At 43.5% G+C, this 20,753-nt stretch overlaps 1 protein-coding gene across 2 annotated transcripts in view; it reads right to left on the bottom strand.

Annotated features, from left to right (window-relative positions):
• Positions 1-20,753, bottom strand: part of DMAC2L (distal membrane arm assembly component 2 like) — a 126,486-nt gene that overhangs the window by 103,120 nt on the left and 2,613 nt on the right. The window contains exon 2 of one of the 2 annotated variants that reach the window (XM_086937296.1): positions 4,936-4,985. The exons of the other annotated variant lie outside the window; for it this stretch is intronic. Within the exon in view, the coding sequence (XP_086793422.1) occupies positions 4,936-4,949 (14 nt within the window). The 5' untranslated portion in view covers positions 4,950-4,985. The remainder of the gene's footprint in view (positions 1-4,935; positions 4,986-20,753) is intronic. 2 annotated transcript variants of the gene reach the window in all.

The following is a 20,753-nucleotide window of genomic DNA, read 5'->3' as shown; positions in this document are numbered from 1 at the left end:
GGTGTGATGTCAATGGCATTGTTAACTTTACCCGAAAGACATTGGTGCATTTAGCTGGAGAGACCCATCAAGCTCTAAGAAAAAAAGGATCTCAAAGAAGAAGGTGTCCTTATAACAGAATGTGGGAACTCATAAAGGACCAGGTCAAATAAGTTATTACTATTGGGTTTGTGGTTTTGAAATCTAAACTTCCTAGCTACAGAATGTTGATGTAGGCCTAATTATACAATAAGAAGTACTAGATGATGCATGAATATATGTATTGCAATGTTAACATGTTATTGGAACGTCATTATGTTTAACCTTGTAGAAATAGGTGACTGTATGATAGAACTCTTTGGAGCAGCCGCAGCCCCGGGGAGTGCCTTGCATTGCGGCAGGAGCGGTTTCTCACCAGTCAGCACCACGCAGGCACCTCATAGCACTGGTCGGAATCCCAGGTGAAGAGCTGGCCTGTCTATGCGCATCAGAGCCCGGAAGAGGCTATGCTGGGACACCCCGCTTTGCATTTCACTTTGAAAGGTACAGTTTGGTTTCCTTTAAGCTTCCAATTGGAAATTGTTTGTGTCTGCCAAGCTGTTTGACTATCATGCCTGTTCTCACTTGATTCTCAGGCAATTTAGTCACTTCCTCCGCTATGGCAAGAGGAAACTTGCTGGGGGTAATTCCGCCCCTACCCCTTCTACAAAATGCACCTCCATTGATCGTTTGCTGGAAAGAGCTATGAGAGTCATCAGTACAGAAATTGCTCTTACAGAGAGAAGGCTTTCATTGAATCTGGGACAAGCTTCCCTTGGTATTCCTTAGGCGGATTTTGTTTCTGTGCACATCGTGACTACGCCCCACAATTCTGCCACCCTCGTCCCTATTTCCACTGCTTCTACTGAGGTTACCAGCTCAGAATCCTTGGTAGCATGTGACATATATAGTCCCAATCATTTACTAATTAGGAAAACCAAGAGGGGTACTTGCGTCAAGCATAAGGTTAACACTACCAGAGTACCTCTGCCAGGTTACCTGCTGATTACGGAGACAGAGGTTCGAGATTCTTCCATCTCATCAAACCCCCCAGCAGGGGATGTGGCAACCCCAAATCTGAGCTCGCAATGCTTGGAAATTATAGGGAATGTTGTTTCCAGAGGTTCAATGCAATGTTGAACCCTGAACTTTGCCTTTTAATCTCCCGTCTTGAATCCACTGAATCCCAACTTGCGACATTACCAAGTTCGCTTTTCCCAACAGTTGATGACCATATCTCTTGTGTCAGAGAGTTCCCACAGGCGTCTGCTCCGCAGCCCTCAAAGGTGATTCCTTCCACTCCTATCCATATTCCCCCGGTGAGGACCGGAGTGACATCTACCGGTTTCAACTTTGCTAGCCAACCTGATCTGGTGCTGGAGGACATTCAAGTTCCTAGGTTTTCCCTCTGGACAGAGAGGGAGCTGTTGCTGCCACAAGTAATTTACGCATGAGGGGGCTTTTGAATGGTGACGCATCTCTTTCTCCCAACCAGTTTGCAGTTAGTCTTTATCCGGCAGCCTGCCCCTATGAGATTGTTTGTATCGGGGTCCCCCCTCTGCATAGCGGGCAGAAGGAATCTAATGAGGAGTTGCACAACAAAATCTTAGATTGGCTTGTGCACAACAGAGGGCTGCCTTTCCATTTTGCTAAAGATATTCTGCTGACTGGGAGGTGTGGTTGGATTGGGTGGGGATTAGTCGATACACCGGGAGACTGTGTGACAGTAAACTTTAGATCTCCGTTTCTGGTGCACAGTCTCCTGTTTGGATCCAGAAGCCACACCAAAGTGGAGAGTAATATTACCTTGGTCCCATTAGATTACTTCTACAAACCTACTGTATTATACTCTCAGAGAAATGTCCACTATCTGGAACCTCCAGCTACTCGGTCCAATAGTATAGTGAGCGATCCTCAACCTTTGCCATCCTGCTCGCATCAAGCCCCGTCAAAGGTGGGGCCGGCTCGTGTCTACCCCAAACCAAGAAGCTCAATTTTTTATTCCCACTGCAAACTGATATGAAGCCATCTCCAGCCCGATTGATTTCCAGGCGGTACTACACAGGCCACTTCTACTGCTGATAACCTGGAAACTTTGACTTTAAAAGGAGGGATCTTTGGGGAATAGTACACCAAGCGCCTTTACTCTACTGAGCTGGAATATTGCAGGTCTAAAAGACAAAATCACCGCCACAGCCTGGCTTGCTTACATTGCTAAGTTTGACTTTGGTGCCATGCAGGAAGCCTGGGGTACGTCTTTGCCCTTTTGTGAGAGCTTTGCTATTCTTACCCTGCCATTCCCTCTCCCCATGGCACACTCAAGGGAGACCTTTCCATTTGGATTAACTTTAGACTGCAAGTGGAAGTGACTGCCATTGACTCTGGGAGCTCCGCATTTTTAGTTTTACTTAGTCAGGATACATTTTCTTCTTTTTATTTGTATTTAATTAATTTTTACAATAATGATTTCTTACGTTCTGTGTGTGTTCATTTTACCCATTTAGTCAATTTACTTTCAGGCTTGCAGTCCTTGGGAGCTGCTGCAACATCCCAACTGTATTTTTTTGTGTGCAGGGATTTCAATGTGAAGTTGGCAGCCTACTCAAAGGCCAAAGGGTCCTTAAATAAGGTATCAACTGGGTGGCATTGTGACAGCGAGAAACTGATGAGATATATAGCTGCACAGGATCTTGTCGATATGTTTAGAGGGGACGATTATGCACAACCTCTTACAGCGGACATGGTTGGGCCTCGGTCATTAATTTTATTTTGGGACAAGAAACTGTTTGGTATGGTTCTCTAAGGGGGCAGGTGTGACGACAAAATGGGGGACCCTAATGCACTTTTAGCTATGGGCCACTTGCAGTGAGCAGAATCAATTGCCCTGTTGAATCAATTTCTATTGCCCAACACTCCACTGATGGCCTCAGGCTTATTTGGTATATAAAGGAACCAGGGGATACCTGGCCGCATTACTGAAGACACACCTTAGACAGTTCCATAATCTGTCAGATAAAAGTGAAGACGTTATTGTAGTTCCCCACAAAAATTTAAGTTAGGTTATCAGACATTTTTTGTCAAAACCTTTTCAGCCTAATCATGGCGGTCCCAGTGGTTTGATGGGCACCACTCGGCGGCCAACCGTAGGTTAAGGAAGGCCCTTGTTGAACGGTCCCGCAAAATCTATTGCTATCTTAGACAACGACATTTTTGATATGGTAACCAATCGCATTTGACTTGCACTTGGCTTCCAGTGTTTGTCTGACTTTAAAAATTCTGCACATTAATCATCATGAGGATTTACATCTGCATCTATACCTGGCCACCAGTAATACACTTATAAAAGTTTATTTGTTGCAGTTGAACCAGGATGTCCCTTATGTGCCAAATGTATCAAACGTTTCCTTCATTTCTGAGGAGGAATAAATAAATCTCTTAGAAACAACAATCCACTGTGTATGCTCAATTCATCAGAAACTTGATTAAATGGCTTCAAAGTGTTACTCAAGTTTCGAATGGGTGGCCATTGTCCAGTGACATATTCCATTACTTTATTTATAACAACATCCTGTTTTGTCAAGTTAATCTAATCTGCTTCGAAAATAGTTCCTTTAAATCATGAATAACAAACACAGGCAACAACACACTCGGTATCTTCAATCACTTCTGATTCTGAAACTGAAACAGGCAGCCTTGATAAAAAATATGCACGTATATTTTGTTTACCAGAAATATGTTTGATAGGGAAGTTAAACTCCTGTAACTTAGCTAGAAACCTTAGAAGTCTAGATGATGCCCTTCCGTTTCCTCTTCCACAACCAAGGTTTGTGGTCTGTCACCAACTCAAAATGCTTGCCCCAGAGAATTGTTCAACTCCTTTAACATCTTTGAATATGACATACATATGTTTTTTTAATACACTTGCGGCTGATGGAAGCCCAAAAGGTAATTTTATGAATCTAAACGCTCCAAAAGCAGTCACAAAAGTTGTATAACCCTTTGAGTCCTCCGATAATTTCATCTGATGATAGGCTGACTTGAGATCTACTAATGAAAAATATTTTGAACCGGAGGTTGCTGCCAACATTTCCTGAATCATGGGTAAAGGATGGCAGTAAACAATAATATTTTTGTTTAACGATCTCCAGACAGCACATAGCCGAATGTCACCAGTCCTTTTTTTAATAATTACAAAAGCCGAAACCTATTCCGAAGAGTTAGTAGGTTCTATGACTTCCTCTTTTACAAGCTTATCTAATAACTTTTTTAAATCATCCCTGACTGAGAGTGGTACAGGTCTTACTTTTTTTAATTTTAAAGCCTGTTCAAATCCATTTACACAACCTATATGTGCCTCAAAAACAACTTCATACTTCTTTAAAACATTTTCTATAGTTTTTGGTTCTGACTCCTCTCGATTGTTTGAGACCTCTATGTCACCTAAAACTAGTGGCTCAGCCGCACCCAGATTACGAATGATACCAAGCTTTACTAAGTCCTTCCACCCAACGATGTTCCTACTCCTTTCAGCCACATACATTTTGGTATGAATTGACCTTCCTTTAAAAAGTAATACATCTTCAAAGTATCAAAACATGTCAATATCAAATTCCCCAAAAGCTTTAGGGTTTATACCAGTCGGTAAACGTTTAATGTCTGGCCAAGATTCTTCGATGTTTTGTCAGAAATAATGGTTATAGGGGAACCTGAATCTGCCATAATCTCCTGTTTTGACAAAACTAAGAGGTACTTTAATTCTGCCAGACTTTTCTTCAACAGTCAAAACAATATTATTACACATTTCTTCAACAAACTCTTCAACATTGTTTACTTTGAGTTTCTGAAACTGTTTTGTTTTAGTTTTCTTGCAAACAGATGCAAAATGTCCAATTTTGAAACGTTAGGCACACTTCTTACCTTTGGCTGGACATTCTTGGTAATCAGCCTTGTGAGTTTTAGAACCAGACCTGTAACAAACCATAAATGTATTTTCATTTAAACTAACCACTTTATACGTTTTTTTCAGATTTACTTTCTGGCTTCCTTCTATCATGTAAAGAAAATACACTAGAAGAATGCACACTTTCCGCTGACAGTACTTTCGACGATTCAAGCGAGCGCTCAATGTCCTCAGCTATGTCTATGACTTCTTGAAGAGTGGGATTTCTGAGCGGCAACAACCTCTCTTGGATCTTTTTCGAAAAACAATGGAAAACAAGTTGGTCTCTTATATATGTGTCGACCATTAAACTCACATTTAGTGGCCAACACTCCCAAGCTTGCAATATACTCCTCAATGGTCTCATTCTCCTGTTGATGCCTCTTGCTGAAACGATTTCTCCCTACCATGATGATAGGTTCCTCACCAAACTGTTTTTCCATGAGTTTTATAGCTTCCCGGTATTCATTTAAATGTATAAACTGACCTGGTGGACTCTCATACTCAGGCAAACTATCAAAAATATCTTGCCCTGCAGCTCCAAGTAAACCAAACATAATGGCTTGCTTTCTTTCTGGCTCATGCCTTGACATCAATTGCGACTAAGTGATTTTCGAATTACCTCAACCAATTTTTCCAGCGCATAGAAGGTTTACCAGGCTCATTCAGAAATGCTGCTGGAATGCATATTGTGTTATTTTGTGCCATTATTATTTTTTTAAATATGGTAACCTGTTGTTTTGCATTAGTTAGCTATTTGCAGGTAAGTTGCTGAAAATTCTAAAAATGTTAAGAATTAACAAGTACATTCTGTCTGGGAAAGTAAAATGTATTTTCTTCTGTGTAAATCTCACCATAAATTTTTCTTAGAATATGATCACTTTTTCAATTCTTAATCTTCCTTTTACTCCGTTTTTAATTGCCGCCAATTTGTAATGCGAGATACGAATCCCTAATGCCAGAATAATCTCCTGTAAAAATTGCTGTGTAAATAAAATGCATCAGAGCAGTCATGCTGCCTGACTTTAAAATGGCCTCACGCACGCAACAAGGCGTCAAAAGGGGTGACATATCCCTGTGTTGAAAGATTCCTTCTATAACATACGTCAGAGATCGGAGAATGCCAGCAAAAGAGGACAAACACGCCTTTGAACAATACTCACTTGAGGCAACTGTCACAAATAACGGTAACTCTCATACGCCGTTATTATAAAGATGGGTAAGCTTTGAGGAGTTATTTTTAAAGTTAAAATTTATCTTTGCTCATCAAGAACGCACAAACCTCCTCTAGTTTCTTGAAGTTGTTTTGCGTTCGGACACGTTGTTGTAGTATCGTCATTTTTATTCCATATACTCTTGTAAATTATTACTTATGTAGTTTGTTTCCCTTTAAGCTGTTATTACGCTTCCCATTCCATTGTAGAACTATATGACGAGAAGGTAGACATTGTTAGGCTGAACTTCCTCGTACGCAGTGCTTGCTGTGCCGTGGGTCCTATTATTGTCTTAAACTTAAAAGAAACAATAAAAGACCCCTGTTGCTGTCAGTGTCGTTCACCGACTTCTTTACTTCATCACTAACCCGCTACTACATTTTGGTACCAGGAGTGGTGTTACTTTTCTGCTGTTTCTCTTCGCTGGAGGCAGTCTTTCACAGCCCGTTGTCTTCCGAAAGGAAAAGAAAAATAAGGAAGAAAACAAGACTGCTGTGCTGTACCCACAGGCCATTGCCTCACAGGTGTGTGCTGCTCCGCTATTCAGTCAGAAAAGCTTATCTACACGCCTCAACTTTTTTTTCATGAGCCTCAACTGCCATTTTTGTTAAATTACTGCACGCGACTTGACCAGAATTCTTATTCACACTGCCTTACCTCACTCCGACTCCGCTCGTGCTCTTCTTGCGTGCACCTCTTTATTCAGCACGTTGCCATAGTACCCTCTCTGATATTGCCTTGGCTGTGTGAGCCCCGCTCTAGCCGTTGCCATAGAGACCCTTCCTGGTGTTTTCACAATGTGCGCTTCGCCCGCAGGAGATCTTCTCTACTCCTGCTTTGGCCGTGGGGGATCGCTCCGGCCGTTTCGACAGCAGGAGATCTCTTCCGCCGCCTCTACCTCTGCTTTGGCTGTGGAAGGTCGCTTCAGCCGCTAATTCACTCCCTTGGTTTCCTGAAGTTTTCCAGCTCCAGGAACCCTGGCTTTTTAAGCCCTTATGAGCTCTACTTGGCGGCCATCTTACGTGTGAACTTCATCTGCATTCCTGTTTTTTTCCCTCTTTCTTCATATTTCTAGATTTCATTACTGCATATATACTGTTCTATAATTGTATATAACTAATCTCTTTCATTTTTAGGCATCTAATTTTCTGTATAATTTTATCTACTTTTTACTTATGGCCTCATCAAACAATGCAATCCACCCTCTTCCGCCATTCTTACAGAAACCTGGGAAACCAGTAATTAAGTGAAAACAATAGATTTTGAAAATTACTTAATGGGCATAGATGGTTTGAATTACATTCCTACAAGAAAAAACGCTTTACTCTATAATCATCTTGGTATTGCTGCACAGAATATTTTTGATAAATTACCTCCTCTTCTGTCACCAGGAGGTGACTGTGTTTGGAATGTCTATGTTGAAGCCAAGGAAAGGATTAAGAACAGTTTTCAGAAGAACCTAACGGGCGTCTAGAAAGACACTGGGTTTTTTAAACGCTAGCAAGCTAGCGATGAATCTGTTGAAGAATATGTAGCTGCATTGTGTGTACTAGCCTCAACTTGTGAATTCCAAAATTGTGTAAATTAAGAGGTTTACTCAAAAATGACTCTAATTTTAGACTGAAGAAATCAACTGTAAATCTGACCCTTTGAGTCCCAGCTACTTCATATCACGGACGTGATTTCTGTTTTATCTTTGGCACTTTTCTGTTCAGGTAGAAGCAGAAATAACCACCAACACATCTACCCCGTGTGACACAATTTACCGAAAGTTTTGTATTGAGGATAAACTCAGTTGTTTATAAATTTGGAGCAGTCAGCATTGAACTTTCTTCAATCTTAGTTGGGGATAGCTGCTGTGGTGCTGTAAAGTTGACTCTTACTCCTGATTCAATTCAGATCTTCTTTATTGGCAACTCTGCTTATAATGCATCATTAACGATGTCTACAGCTTCTCGTTCCCTCATCAACTGTCCCTCCCTGGAATCCCCACTCATGCATTCCTATTCTAAGAATGCTTCTACATTATTAACTAAGAATGCTACAACACAACACATCTTCCCCCTTTACAACAATAAATACCCTTAAGGAAAACTATATACAACATAATGGGAAAAAGAAAAAAAACAAAAAGAAAACTACAATAAAAAAAACCTTAAACTAACATATAATCTTTAAGTCTGTGAGGAGTATGGATGACTCTTCCAAATCTCCCCAAATTGCTTGTATCTGTACAAGTTTGTTCACAAGACTCTTTATTTTCTATACAATTATCTTCTTCAGTTCCTTACTTCATCTTCTACTTCATCTTCCCACAACCATTCCTCAGACATAGCTGTAGGTCCCCCAACATCCTCCTCTTCTGCTTTTTTTTACATTTTTACATTTAGCTATTCGATTCATATGCCATACCCGACCATCACTAAGTCTAGCCGAGTTTCTCAGACATTCCACAACTCTACATGGCTTTGAAAATACACTTTCTCCTTTTGCCACTTTTCCCCACTTCTTAGTTTTTACCCAATCTCCTACTTCAAGTTCTTCCACCCTTGTCACATTCTTTTTATCAAAATTCTTGTTGTACACTTGTTGTGCTTTTATGATATTCTCTTTTACTTTTTCTGGTGACCATTCGATATGTTTCGTACTATCCATCCATCCTATATTATCTCTCGTGAATGGTTCCCTACCGCTCATCATCACAAATGGACTCAAACCAGTGAGAGAAGGTGTGAGACGATAACCCCACAACATTTTTTAAGCTCAACTTCGCAATTCTTCTTATTCTCACATGCAATTTGGATAGTCCCTTTAATGACGCGATTAAACTGCTCTACAGCTCCATTACCTGAGGGATGATATACAGACGTCAATGCATGTGTTATGCCATTCCTTTTTAAAAAATCTTCTACCTTCACTGCTGTAAAATGTGTTCCATTATCACTAATAATTCTTTTAGGCAACCCTTCTCTCAAAAATACACCATTCAGAAAATGTATCACTGATTCTGCATCAGCTTTGTTGACAATTTCTAAATCAACCCATTTGCTAAAGTAGTCTATTAAAACTATAATAAACTTACTCTCTCCATTTCTGTTTTGGTCTGGACCAACAAAATCAATGGCAATCAAATCCCAAACCATTTCAGGACATCGTACAGGTGACAACGGTGGTTTTAACGTTGTTAAACTTTTACCCTTCATGACTTAAATCTACTATTCTTTTCCTCAAAGTTCTTGGTGGTATGATCTTTCCTCCTCTGTAAACAAATCCTGACTCTACACTCAACTCACTTCTCACTTCCCAAAAACTTCTTTCCTCTTCTGCATCTGGTTTCCTTTCACCCCATCATTCTAAAGCCTTCTCTTTTATTTTTTCCATCAACTCATCTTTTCCATAATGCGTAAGCCATTCTCTTTTATCAATAGATTTCTCGAACTCTTCCTCCACTACAGCAATTTGATATTCATCCCACTCATTCCTAGGTACTTCTTTAATCGGTAAGGGCAGGGCTTTAAGTGGGCCGGGTCTCAAGGGGTCTGAGCACCAGCAGTTTTTTTCAGGGGGCCTCAAAACGGGTCTCTATCGGGCTCTGTTTTGAGCCCTGACGCAGCCAGTCCGTTTTTTTTCCCAGACTGCAGTTACAGCTGTTTGCTGTCACTGCAGTCCGGAAAAAAGTGCCAGGGCGCAAAACAAAGCCTGACAGAGACCTGTTTCGAGACAGCAGGCACATGGATGTGCTCTGCTCACACTGCTCACTTCTCAGTAGTAGAGAAGTTACAGAATGACGTCATGCCAGGAGAGCGTTGTGGGGGAAGGGAAATCCTTTAAGAGTCATTTTCTTTTTGGATTTCCCTTCTCTTTCTGAAACTCAGGAACAGCAACATTGTGGTAGGGTCACCAGGGATTTATTTGGAAGCTTTGTCAATATTATATACAAGTCATATTTGCAGCTTATTTATCTTCTGCAAGTAATAACCATTGACAAAGCCAATATCCCTTACTTAATGTAGGTATGATGTTACTTGTATCAAATATCTGGATGCAATGACAGAAACAGCAAAATACAAGTCGGGCAGCACACTATGCTAAGCACAGATTTTTTGCGTAAGTGATTTAAAGCCACGCCCCTAATTACACTGACCACACACCTTTGGGAGACCCCCCAGTTTTTTCATCCCACTTAAAGCCCTGGGTAAGGGTATTCTACTCAAACAGTGCGCAATTTTATTATGTACACCAGAAACATATTTAATCCTGTAATTGTAATACTGCAATCTCATTGAAAGTCTTGCTATCCTCGCCGATGCTCTAATCATACCATTCGTAGTCAACAAATTCACTAATGGTTTATGATCTGTTCTTACATCAAACTCATTTCCCCATAAATACACTCTGAAATGTTCCATTCCCCACACACAACCAAGGGTCTCCCTTTCTATTACAGAATAAAGTTCTTCCGCTGGTGTTAAACTCCTTGATGCAAATCCAATAACAACTTCTTTCTCTCCACCTTCATTTTGTGTCAAAACCGCACCCAAACCTTTTCCGCTGGCATCCACTGTTAACACACTCATTAATTCTGGATCAAATCCCTTCAATGGTGTGGCACTGCATACTTCCCTCTTCAGAATTTCAAAACTTTCTTTACACTTTTCATTCCAGTCAAATTTACTCTTTTGTTTCAATAACTGTCTCAAATCATAAGATTTCTCTGAAAAATTCCTCACAAATTTGGAGTAATACTCCGTCAGCCCTAAAAATGAACGGAGTTCATCCTTATTTTTTTGCTCCACTGCTTCACTCACCGCCTGTAACAATTCTTTTTTTGGAGAAATACCATCAACACCAATATTAGGACTTAAATAAGCCACTTTTTGCTTAGCAAACTTACACTTTCCATATTCCGCCGTCAGTCCCTTATTCCTCAAAACATTGAATACATCCTTTAATCTTTGGTCATGAGTCTTTCTATTCTCTCCCATTACTAATATGTCATCTTGGAAAAACAACACACCTGGAATTCCTCTCAAAATTTCACTCATAATCCTCTGGAAGACTGTCGCCGCAGAGGCTAGCCCAAAAGGCATTCTAACATATTGAAAACAACCAAAAGGTGTAATAAAAGATGTTATTTTCCTGCTTTCTTTGTGCAATTGAACCTGATGGTACGCTGACGATAAATCAACGGTTGAAAACCATGTCATACCTTTCGTTTTAGCCAACAACTCGTTAATCTTTGGTAAGGGATATTTATCCACTAAGATTTCTTTGTTCACACCTCTCAAATCCACACAAAGTCTGATCTTACCATTCGATTTCCTAGCATCCACACAGATGACTCAATCCTCTCAATTATCCCCGATGTTTCCAACCTCATCAATTCTTTCTCCAATTCATTCCTTACTGTAAACGGGACGTTCCTCACTTTATAATTTACAGGAACAGCGTTTTCCTTCAATTTTATCTCGTGTTTGAATCCCTTTAGCACGCCACTTTTTCCTGAGAATACATCACTATACTCTTCTTTAATTTCTTTCGCTAAATCATCATTCTCACCCAACACCATAACTTGTTCTTTTGCATTAGGATTTAATATTATATCTAAGCTTGCCTGATCTTTCCATCCTAAAACACTTGGTCCATATTCAGCAACATACATTCTTCCCTCTGCTACTCTCCCTTTAAACACAAATGTCACATCTCTACACCCCACCATAGGAATGCTTTTCCCAGTGAGCCTTCTTGGATTTATGTCACTTTTCATTAAGTCAACACCAATTTCTTTCTCAAATTTTTCCTTCCACATATCCAAATTAACAATAGTATATGGCGATCCTGAATCAGTCACTAACATTACTTTTACCCCCGCCACTCCAATTTCACATTTTGGTTTACTTCTTCCTTTACTCTTCACATCCAAAATACAATCTCTTATTATAAAAATGTCATCATCATCATCTGAATCTTCTTCGTTATCTTGTTCCCTCAATTCATCTTCTTCCTTTGTCACATATTTTATCCTTGTAGTTTTAGCTCTTCTATAACAAACTCTTGCATAGTGACCAATTAATCCACATACTGTACATTTCTGATCTCTTTCTCTACATGTTTTGCTGTCCACTAAATGTGTATAGCTTCCACATCTAAAACACGCTAAATTAGTTGGACTTTCTCTTCTGTATTTATTTTTTGTTGCTTGAAAATATTTCTTCTCCGTCTTTTTTTCATTAAATTTATCTCTCTTCTCTGCACCAACGCTGCTTGCTCTTATAGTTTTTCTCACAACACACACCTCCTCTTTATCTTTTCCTTTCTCATCGTGCAGGGCGGCTTTTGCACATCTGACTGATACTTCAGCTTTTCTCACTACTGCCAGTACCTTATTCAGTGTTCCATCTCCCATGGTCCATAATCTTTCTTGCACCCTTTTATTATTTGTGAGCATGATGATTTGATATCTTATTAACTCCTCTTCTATCTGTCCAAATCTACATTTCTCCGCCATTCTCTTCAAAACGCTTAAATAATCATCAATCTTCTCATCCTGCTCTTGTTTCCTCCTGAAAAACTTGTATCTGTCAATTGCTACACATACTGTTGGTGCATAATATCTCTCTAAGTCGTCCAACGCATTCTCATATACATCTGTTTCTTCTTCACCTCTTTCATTCTTTTGCATCTGCTCATATTGCCTAATCCCTTCTGGTCCTAAGGAATGTAGTAATATTCCTTTTTTAATTTCCGGCGTCATTTCCTCATTTTTAATAGTGAACATGTAATTTTTGAAATATACTTTCCATTCTTGCCATCTTATTTTTGGTTCTCCAGGTTCTGTTAAGAATGGTATTGGTGGCGTTAATGTAAATGTTTGCGCCGCACACACTTTCTTTTTTTTTTTGTAATGTATTAGTTTATTCTTTAAAATAATGCTTGGTAATATACTTTTTCTTCTTTGTTAGTGTTTGTTGTAATTCACAAGGCTAACACCACTTTTCTTATCATGTTTCTATTTCCCTTTTGGCCGTTTCTTATTACTTTCCTCTTTTCTTTTTAAATTTTTTTTTTTATCAGCTCCACCCTTTTTACTTCAACTCTCCCTTTTCGTTTCAATTTCTTTGCTCAAAAGAAAATATTTCTTTATAACTTCCTTTTCCGAACCTTTTCTGCTTTAAAATGAATACGAGTCTTCCCAACTCGTTAAAATGGCCGCCAACGTGATGATGTCACACGCTCGCCAATCAGCGTGTGCTTATTTGCTTTCCTTTTCCTCTGGCACAATCCTCAGGCACAATGACGCCGCTGCTGCACGCGATGACTCAATCTCCTTCCACGCGCCTCAATCTCCTTCCACGCGCAACTTTCAGAAGACACCTCACGCGCTACTCCTCATGCGTAAGACGTTTTACTTCATTTCTTTTTACGTCTCGCCCTGCGAATGCAGGCCAAAGGCCTGCTGTCGCAGAGCGAGTCTTTTGTAATCGTTTCAGGCTTTTTGCTTTCAAGGACTAGGCAGAGCAGACAAGAGGCTGTTACGCGCACGCAACCTGCCGGAATCGGATCAGGTCGCGCGCATGAACACGCGCTCCGATTCCGGCAGGCTCTTCACAACACACATACAGCTCAACCCCCCCCCCCGCCGCGCATACACACACATACATACATACATACAGCCCCCCCCCGCGAGCATACACACACGCACACACAGAACCCCCGGCGCTTACACACACACACACACACATCTCCTACCTCATCTCAGCGTGTCTTCTCGCTCACTTGTCCCCGCTCCTCTGGTCCGCGCGCCGGCTCCTCTGTGGTGCAGTTCCGTGCTTGTTTATGGAAGGTGACGTTTCATCTACAGACATGCTTCAGCCTCTGTTTCCAGTAAATGTGTCCAATGGTGGTTTTGCCAGTGAAGATGTTAGGGATGCTGCTCATGGGATGCTGCTCGTGATGAGGTTTCTTTCCAGGGTCGTGGCTCGGTGTCTGACATCAGTGACACATTGAACCCAGCTCTGTACACACTGCCAGACGCTGAGGTCAAACCTCATCCTAAGGGCACATTCACGGCTGGTCCGTTCTCTCTTTCAGTTGTTCTCAGGCCGGAAATCGGGTGATTTCCTCTTCCGGGTCAGCGGGGGCAGAAACAGCAGCAGCAGTGAATGCCGTCACTTCCGGCCTCTTCCTCGGCTCCAGCAGCTGCAGGGGTGGAAGGATCCTCGGTCTGTGCGGTGACCTTCGCCCTCTGACGTCACCCCTGGCCTCGGATTGTCATCTTCACCGTCCCAGGCCGAGGGGGAGAGGGCTCTGAGCAGGGGTCTGCGCAGGTAGAGTCTACAGACCACCCCCCCCCCGCTTCAGCCAACCCGAACTCTGCACCCCCCTTCAAGCCATGCCCCCCCAATATAGGTTATTTGTGATATTTTGTAGCGCACTGAAATGTCGCAGCTCACTAGCCGCTACAAAGATGTGATGGGGCGGCGAGGGGGCCTCTGATATGGCTTTGTTGCCTTTGTTTAAAGGGACCCTCTTCCATGCACATCCATCTTATGAATTGGATTTCGTTAATGGGGAAAGTTTCCTTATTTGATTCATGTTAGGAATAAGACTAATAAATAGAAGTACATTTTTTTAAGGGAGCATGGAGAGAATTGTAACGGAGTTCAGTGGTGTCAGGACCTGTGAATGTCATGTTATCACTACTTCAAATGTGCATTAGGTAGGGGACTGTTAAAGGTTGAGGCCACCCTGAGGAGATCCTGTGCCTACTATACACACTTTATTTTGTTCAAGTTGTGTACGTGGCCGGGTGTTTTGCAATGGTAATCTCATTTACCATTAATCAAGGCTACTAGAGCTATGCAGCATCTAAGAGCCAAATACTGGGGTGGGGGTGACTATGCAGCAAGGACCCTTGGATTATGTGCTGCACCACTGGAATATTGCAGTGACATAGAAACACATAGTGGTGTGTGTCCCTAAATTTCGGGGAAAAAAGGCTAATTATATGGTGTAATTTAACACGTTGTGTTGTAGTCTAATTTCACCATTTCACTATTTTATCACGCATACTGGGAGCAAAAGCTTCCCCCTCTACCGGTTTAATTTTTGACTACTGCAGCAGGCAACTAAAAGTTGACTAACCTTTGCAAAGGACCTGCCAATGTTCCACAACATATCAGTTGTGTGGTACAGACGTAAATGCTATTTGTAGCAATGTTATTACTCAGTGTAGCAATGCAATTGCACATCTACCTGCCTGCAGTAGGTGGTACATAGGGCTTGGCTTATGTTGGAGCATATTGGCCTCTTGTCCATGTTGATGATAAATGAAAGGCTCATATCTGCTAAAAACAAGCATTTGCAATGCAATAGGTCTCGCATTTACGTGAGTTTAAGCTATTTGCATTGTAAATGACAATGCCTTTTTTCTTTTGGTTTTACAAATCAAAAAAAGAAAAAAAAGGCATTGTCATTTACAATGCCAATAGCTCAAACTTGCGTAAATGCGAGACCTATTGCATTGCAAATGCTTGTTTAAATTGTCGTTCAGAATTCATCTTCTTCAGTCCCATTAAATTCAACCAATATTTTGTCGTCTCGCTCACCTCCGTCTTCGGCCAATTCCACTGCTTCTTTTCACTTAATGTAACGCTCCCTTATGTTACTCCGTGGGTTCACGCAGAGTTGCACATCCTCTGTCGCCAAATTGTAAAGTCGACTCTTACTCCTGATTCAATTCAGATCTTCTTTATTGGCAACTCTGCTTATAATACATCATTAACGATGTCTACAGCTTCTCGTTCCCTCATCAACTGTCCCTCCCTGGAATCCACACTCATGAATTCCTATTCTAAGAATGCTTCTACATTCTTAACTAAGAATGCTACAACACAACAGGTGCACATTTCCGATGTGTGTGATATTTGTTTTGGATCACACTGCAGTGGTCGAAGTGGGGGAAAAAAAGTAGGGGAACTGTGGGTGGAGAATCAGGGGGCAGGAATAACCAAAGATTGAATCAGTGGGCGGAGTCAGGGGTGTGGCTAGAAATAGAAAAACATACCAATTTTTTGTACGTTTAGCATTTCACTGACCAGTTACAACTTATAACGTTATTTAATTAAATCAATGGATAAACATGTTTGAGGGTTAATTCAGGAAAAAGCAAACACTCATAGGGAATACAGGTTTATGTAAAGCGTGTGAAATATAAGCAGGAACAACATGTTACCTTAATGCTTTTACTCATTGTTCAGAAATCCATTATTATTTTTTGTCTCAAACACTGAGGTCATGAATACAGGGCTCCTCCTGTACACATGTGTTAAGCAGGGCTCAGAAGAGAAAGGGACTCTTCAGGAGAATCTAGACTCACGGAAACCCACAAAGGCTCCTTCATATTCATGTCGCCAGCTATCATAATATAGCAAAAAGAGCAACTGAATGGAGAACAATATCATACATTCATCCCAGTACATAGATCTGGGCCTAAATCCATTTTTCTTTGCTCACCATGCCATTCCAGTTTGGACCCAGCCATATGCAAATCAGTCTTGATCCTGCACCCATTGGGAACAGTCCATGCCGAACTGCCAGGCCAGGTCCTCCCTGGACTGGAAACAAGTATCCTAGGACCGGTTTCGGGCTTTCACCCCTCATCAGCCAGGATAGCTTGATTCCAGTGGCATGGAGAGCACGGGACTCATGTCCGAACATACCTCTCCCACTCGGGTGACAAATGCAAAAAAGAACAATTGATGGACAGAATGCAGAACAATATCATACATTCATCCCAGTTCAGAGATCTGGGCTTAAATCCATCGTTTTTTGCTCACCATGCCATTCCAGTTTGGACCCAGCCATATGCAAATCAGTCTAGATTCTGCGCCCAGTCCAGCCCAAACCGCCAGGCCATATGTATTCAAGTGTCCTTTCATTCGGGAAGTGAACACAAAGCAGTACCGACTGAACTATGCACATAACATATTGCTCTTTGATATGCATGGTACATGTTCTTTGCAGCAGGCATATTACCCCTCTGCACTACCTTAGATGAGTAAAACAGCCACTAGACAAAACATGCTCCCATCTCTCTCCAGCAGGTACATTGATCACTAAAGTTATCTTGGCGATTGTATTGTTGACCGAAACCTGCTGAATATACAAAGAACTTTGCAGTGTTTTTAAAACTCCTGCACTTCTACAAAACCGGTCCCCCCAAACTAAACTGGCCCCCTACCCTTCAAGTCGCCCTGGGAAACGCCTGTTCCTGCCCTTTCACTGCTCCTGTCCAGTCAGTTCTCCTGCTCATGCTCGATCAACACTCCTGCTTCATCAATTCCCCTGCCCCCTCCCTTCTCCTGCCCCCGTCACCGCTCCTGCCCCCGTCACTGCTCCTGCCCCGTCACTTCTCCTGCCACGTCACTTTTCCTGCCCCGTCACTTCTCCTGTCCCGTCACTTATCCTTCTCCTGTCCCGTCACTTCTCCTGCTCCTGTCCCGTCACTTCTCCTGTCCTGTCACTTCTCCTGTCCCGTCACTTCTCCTTCTCCTGTCCCGTCACTTCTCCTGTCCCTTTACTTCTCCTTCTCCTGTCCCGTCACTTCTCCTTCTTCTGTCCCGTCACTTCTCCTTCTCCTGTCCCGTCACTTCTCCTTCTCCTGTCCTGTCACTTCTCCTGTCCCTTCACTTCTCCTTCTCCTGTCCCGTCACTTCTCCTGTCCCTTCACTTCTCCTTCTCCTGTCCCGTCACTTCTCCTTCTCCTGTCCCTTCACTTCTCCTTCTCCTGTCCCGTCACTTCTCCTTTTCCTGTCCTGTCCCTTCACTTCTCCTGTCCCTTCACTTCTCTGGAGCTCTTCGAGTGGAGGATGGGCACATTTACTTATTTTGCTTGGTGTGCATCAGAGGTTTACTGCAAAATGGGCGGCATTCAAATTTTCGGATTACTCCCTTGGTTGGATGGAGCAGTGAAGGCCGCTCTTTTAGGGAGTACAAAGCACACTCTCGTCACGTGCTGCTTGCCATTATAAGTGTAGTTCAAAGTTTGGGGCATTTTGATTTTCTGGCTTCTCCCCTGAGCAGAGCCTCACACCTTAAAGGCCACAGGATCGCAGAGGAGGGTTTAAGATCACGTTGTCCTCCAGTTAAAGGGGTCTGGCAGTTTAAAGGAAAACCCCGTTCTCTTTATCAAGACCTGTATGTCGAACAATCCCCAACAATAGGCATCCCACAATGTTCCCTTGTTCAATTACGTCTGCTGGGTGTTGAGACTAATGTAATATTTGCCGGATTTCCCCTTTAATACATCACGTACCAAGCAGCAAAACACACTTATAAAAACACAGCTTAGAGCACTCAGCAAAACAAATATTGCATAAAACGCATTAGAAGAAGCAAGCACCCTCGAGCACGCCTTTGACAGCCACAAGTGTTTTTACAAGTATACTGTCTATAAAAATAGCTTGATCGGATGTAATGCTTTTCCTCACCTCCTCCGCGTCGTCGACGTCAGGGTTGTGTTTTCCAGACAGCATATTACACTGCCCACAGCGCAGCTCTCACGCCCCAGCGGGATTGTTTTAAAGTATTGACTACACATTTGCGGACCCATCTCGTATATTTGTTGCACAATGAGCCATGGCCTGCACCCAGATACCAGAGACACCTCATGCAGATCTCACTGGCATATGCTAAAGGCAGGCAGAGGGCGTGCGCATTGTCATTCCAAAGGGGATAATCAACCTCAATCGGAATGAATATGGGCCTGCCCGCAGTCTCTGGAGTTTAACAGAGAAGTGCGAGCAGCCCCTGGAAGCTGAAAAAACAAGCATTAGAAATGCAATAGGTCTCGCAGCATTAGAGTTAGTGCTTTTAGAATTGTTTATGGGTTTTTTTGTAAATCTTTAGCATGAGGTTGAGGGTGAGTGAGGGTGAGTGAGGGTGAGGGGTTGAGGGTGAGTGAGGGTGAGGCTGAGGTGTTGAGGGTGAGGGTGAGTGAGGGTGAGTGTGGGTGAGTGTGGGTGAGGGTGAGGGGTTGAGGGTGAGTGAGGGTGAGGGTTGAGGGTGAGTGAGGGTGAGTGGTTGAGGGTGAGTGAGGGTGAGTTAGGGTGAGGGGTTGAGGGTGGGTGAGGGTGAGTGAGGGTGAGGGGTTTAGGGTGGGTGAGGGTGAGTGAGGATGAGTGAGAGTGAGGGTGAGTGAGGGTGAGGGGTTGAGGGTGAGTGAGGGTGAGTTAGGGTGAGGGGTTGAGGGTGGGTGAGGGTGAGTGAGGATGAGTGAGAGTGAGGGTGGGTGAGTGATGGTGAGGGTGAGTGAGGGTGAGGGTGAGTGAGGGTGAGGGTGAGGGTGAGTGAGGGTGAGGGTGAGTGAGGGTGAGTGGTTGAGGGTGAGTGAGGGTGAGTGAGGGTGAGGGTGAGTGAGGGTGAGTGCGGGTGAGTGAGGGTGAGTGAGGGTGAGTGAGGGTGAGGGTGAGTGAGTGTGAGTGGGGGTGAGTGTGGGTGAGTGTGGGTGAGGGTGAGGGGTTGAGGGTGAGTGAGGGTGAGGGGTTGAGGGTGAGTGAGGGTGAGTGAGGGTGAGGGGTTGAGGGTGAGTGAGGGTGAGTTAGGGTGAGGGGTTGAGGGTGGGTGAGGGTGAGTGAGGGTGAGGGGTTGAGGGTGGGTGAGGGTGAGTGAGGATGAGTGAGAGTGAGGGTGAGTGAGGGTGAGGGGTTGAGGGTGAGGGGTTGAGGGTGAGTGAGGGTGAGTTAGGGTGAGGGGTTGAGGGTGGGTGAGGGTGAGTGAGGATGAGTGAGAGTGAGTGAGGGTGAGTGAGGGTGAGGGTGAGTGAGGGTGAGGGTGAGTGAGGGTGAGTGAGGGTGAGGGTGAGTGAGGGTGAGGGTGAGTGAGGGTGAGTGAGGGGTTGAGGTGTTGAAGGTGAGTGAGGGTGGGTGAGTGTGAGTGAGGTGTTGAGGGTGAGTGAGGGTGAGGGGTTGAGGGTGAGTGAGGGTGAGTTAGGGTGAGGGGTTGAGGGTGGGCGAGGGTGAGTGAGGATGAGTGAGAGTGAGGGTGAGGGTGAGTGAGGGTGAGGGTGAGTGAGGGTGAGTGAGGGTGAGGGTGAGTGAGGGTGAGGGTGAGTGAGGGTGAGTGAGGGTGAGGGTGAGTGAGGGTGAGGGTGAGTGAGGGTGAGGGTGAGTGAGGGTGAGTGAGGGTGAGTGAGGGGTTGAGGTTGAGGGTGAGGTGTTGAAGGTGAGTGAGGGTGAGGGTGGGTGAGTGTGAGTGAGGTGTTGAGGGTGAGTGAGGGTGAGGGGGAGTGAGGGTGAGTGAGGGTGAGGGGTTTTGGGTGAGTGAGGGTGAGGGGGAGTAGTTGAGGCTGAGTGAGGGTGAGTGAGGGTGAGTGAGGGGTTGAGGGTGAGTGAGTGAGGGTGAGGAGTTGAGGGTGCTTGAGGGTGAGTGTGAGTGAGGGTGAGGGGTTGAGGGTGAGTGAGGATGAGTGAGAGTGAGGGTGAGTGAGGGGTTGAGGGTGAGTGAGGATGAGTGAGAGTGAGGGTGAGTGAGGGGTTGAGGGTGAGGGGTTGAGGGTGAGGGGTTGAGGCGAGACCTAAAAA

The sequence above is a fragment of the Lissotriton vulgaris genome, chromosome 9 (assembly GCF_964263255.1).
Source record: "Lissotriton vulgaris chromosome 9, aLisVul1.2, whole genome shotgun sequence".
NCBI lineage: Eukaryota > Metazoa > Chordata > Amphibia > Caudata > Salamandridae > Lissotriton > Lissotriton vulgaris.
The sequence above is the reverse complement of the archived record's forward strand: the minus strand, read 5'-3'. Positions and strand labels throughout refer to the sequence as shown.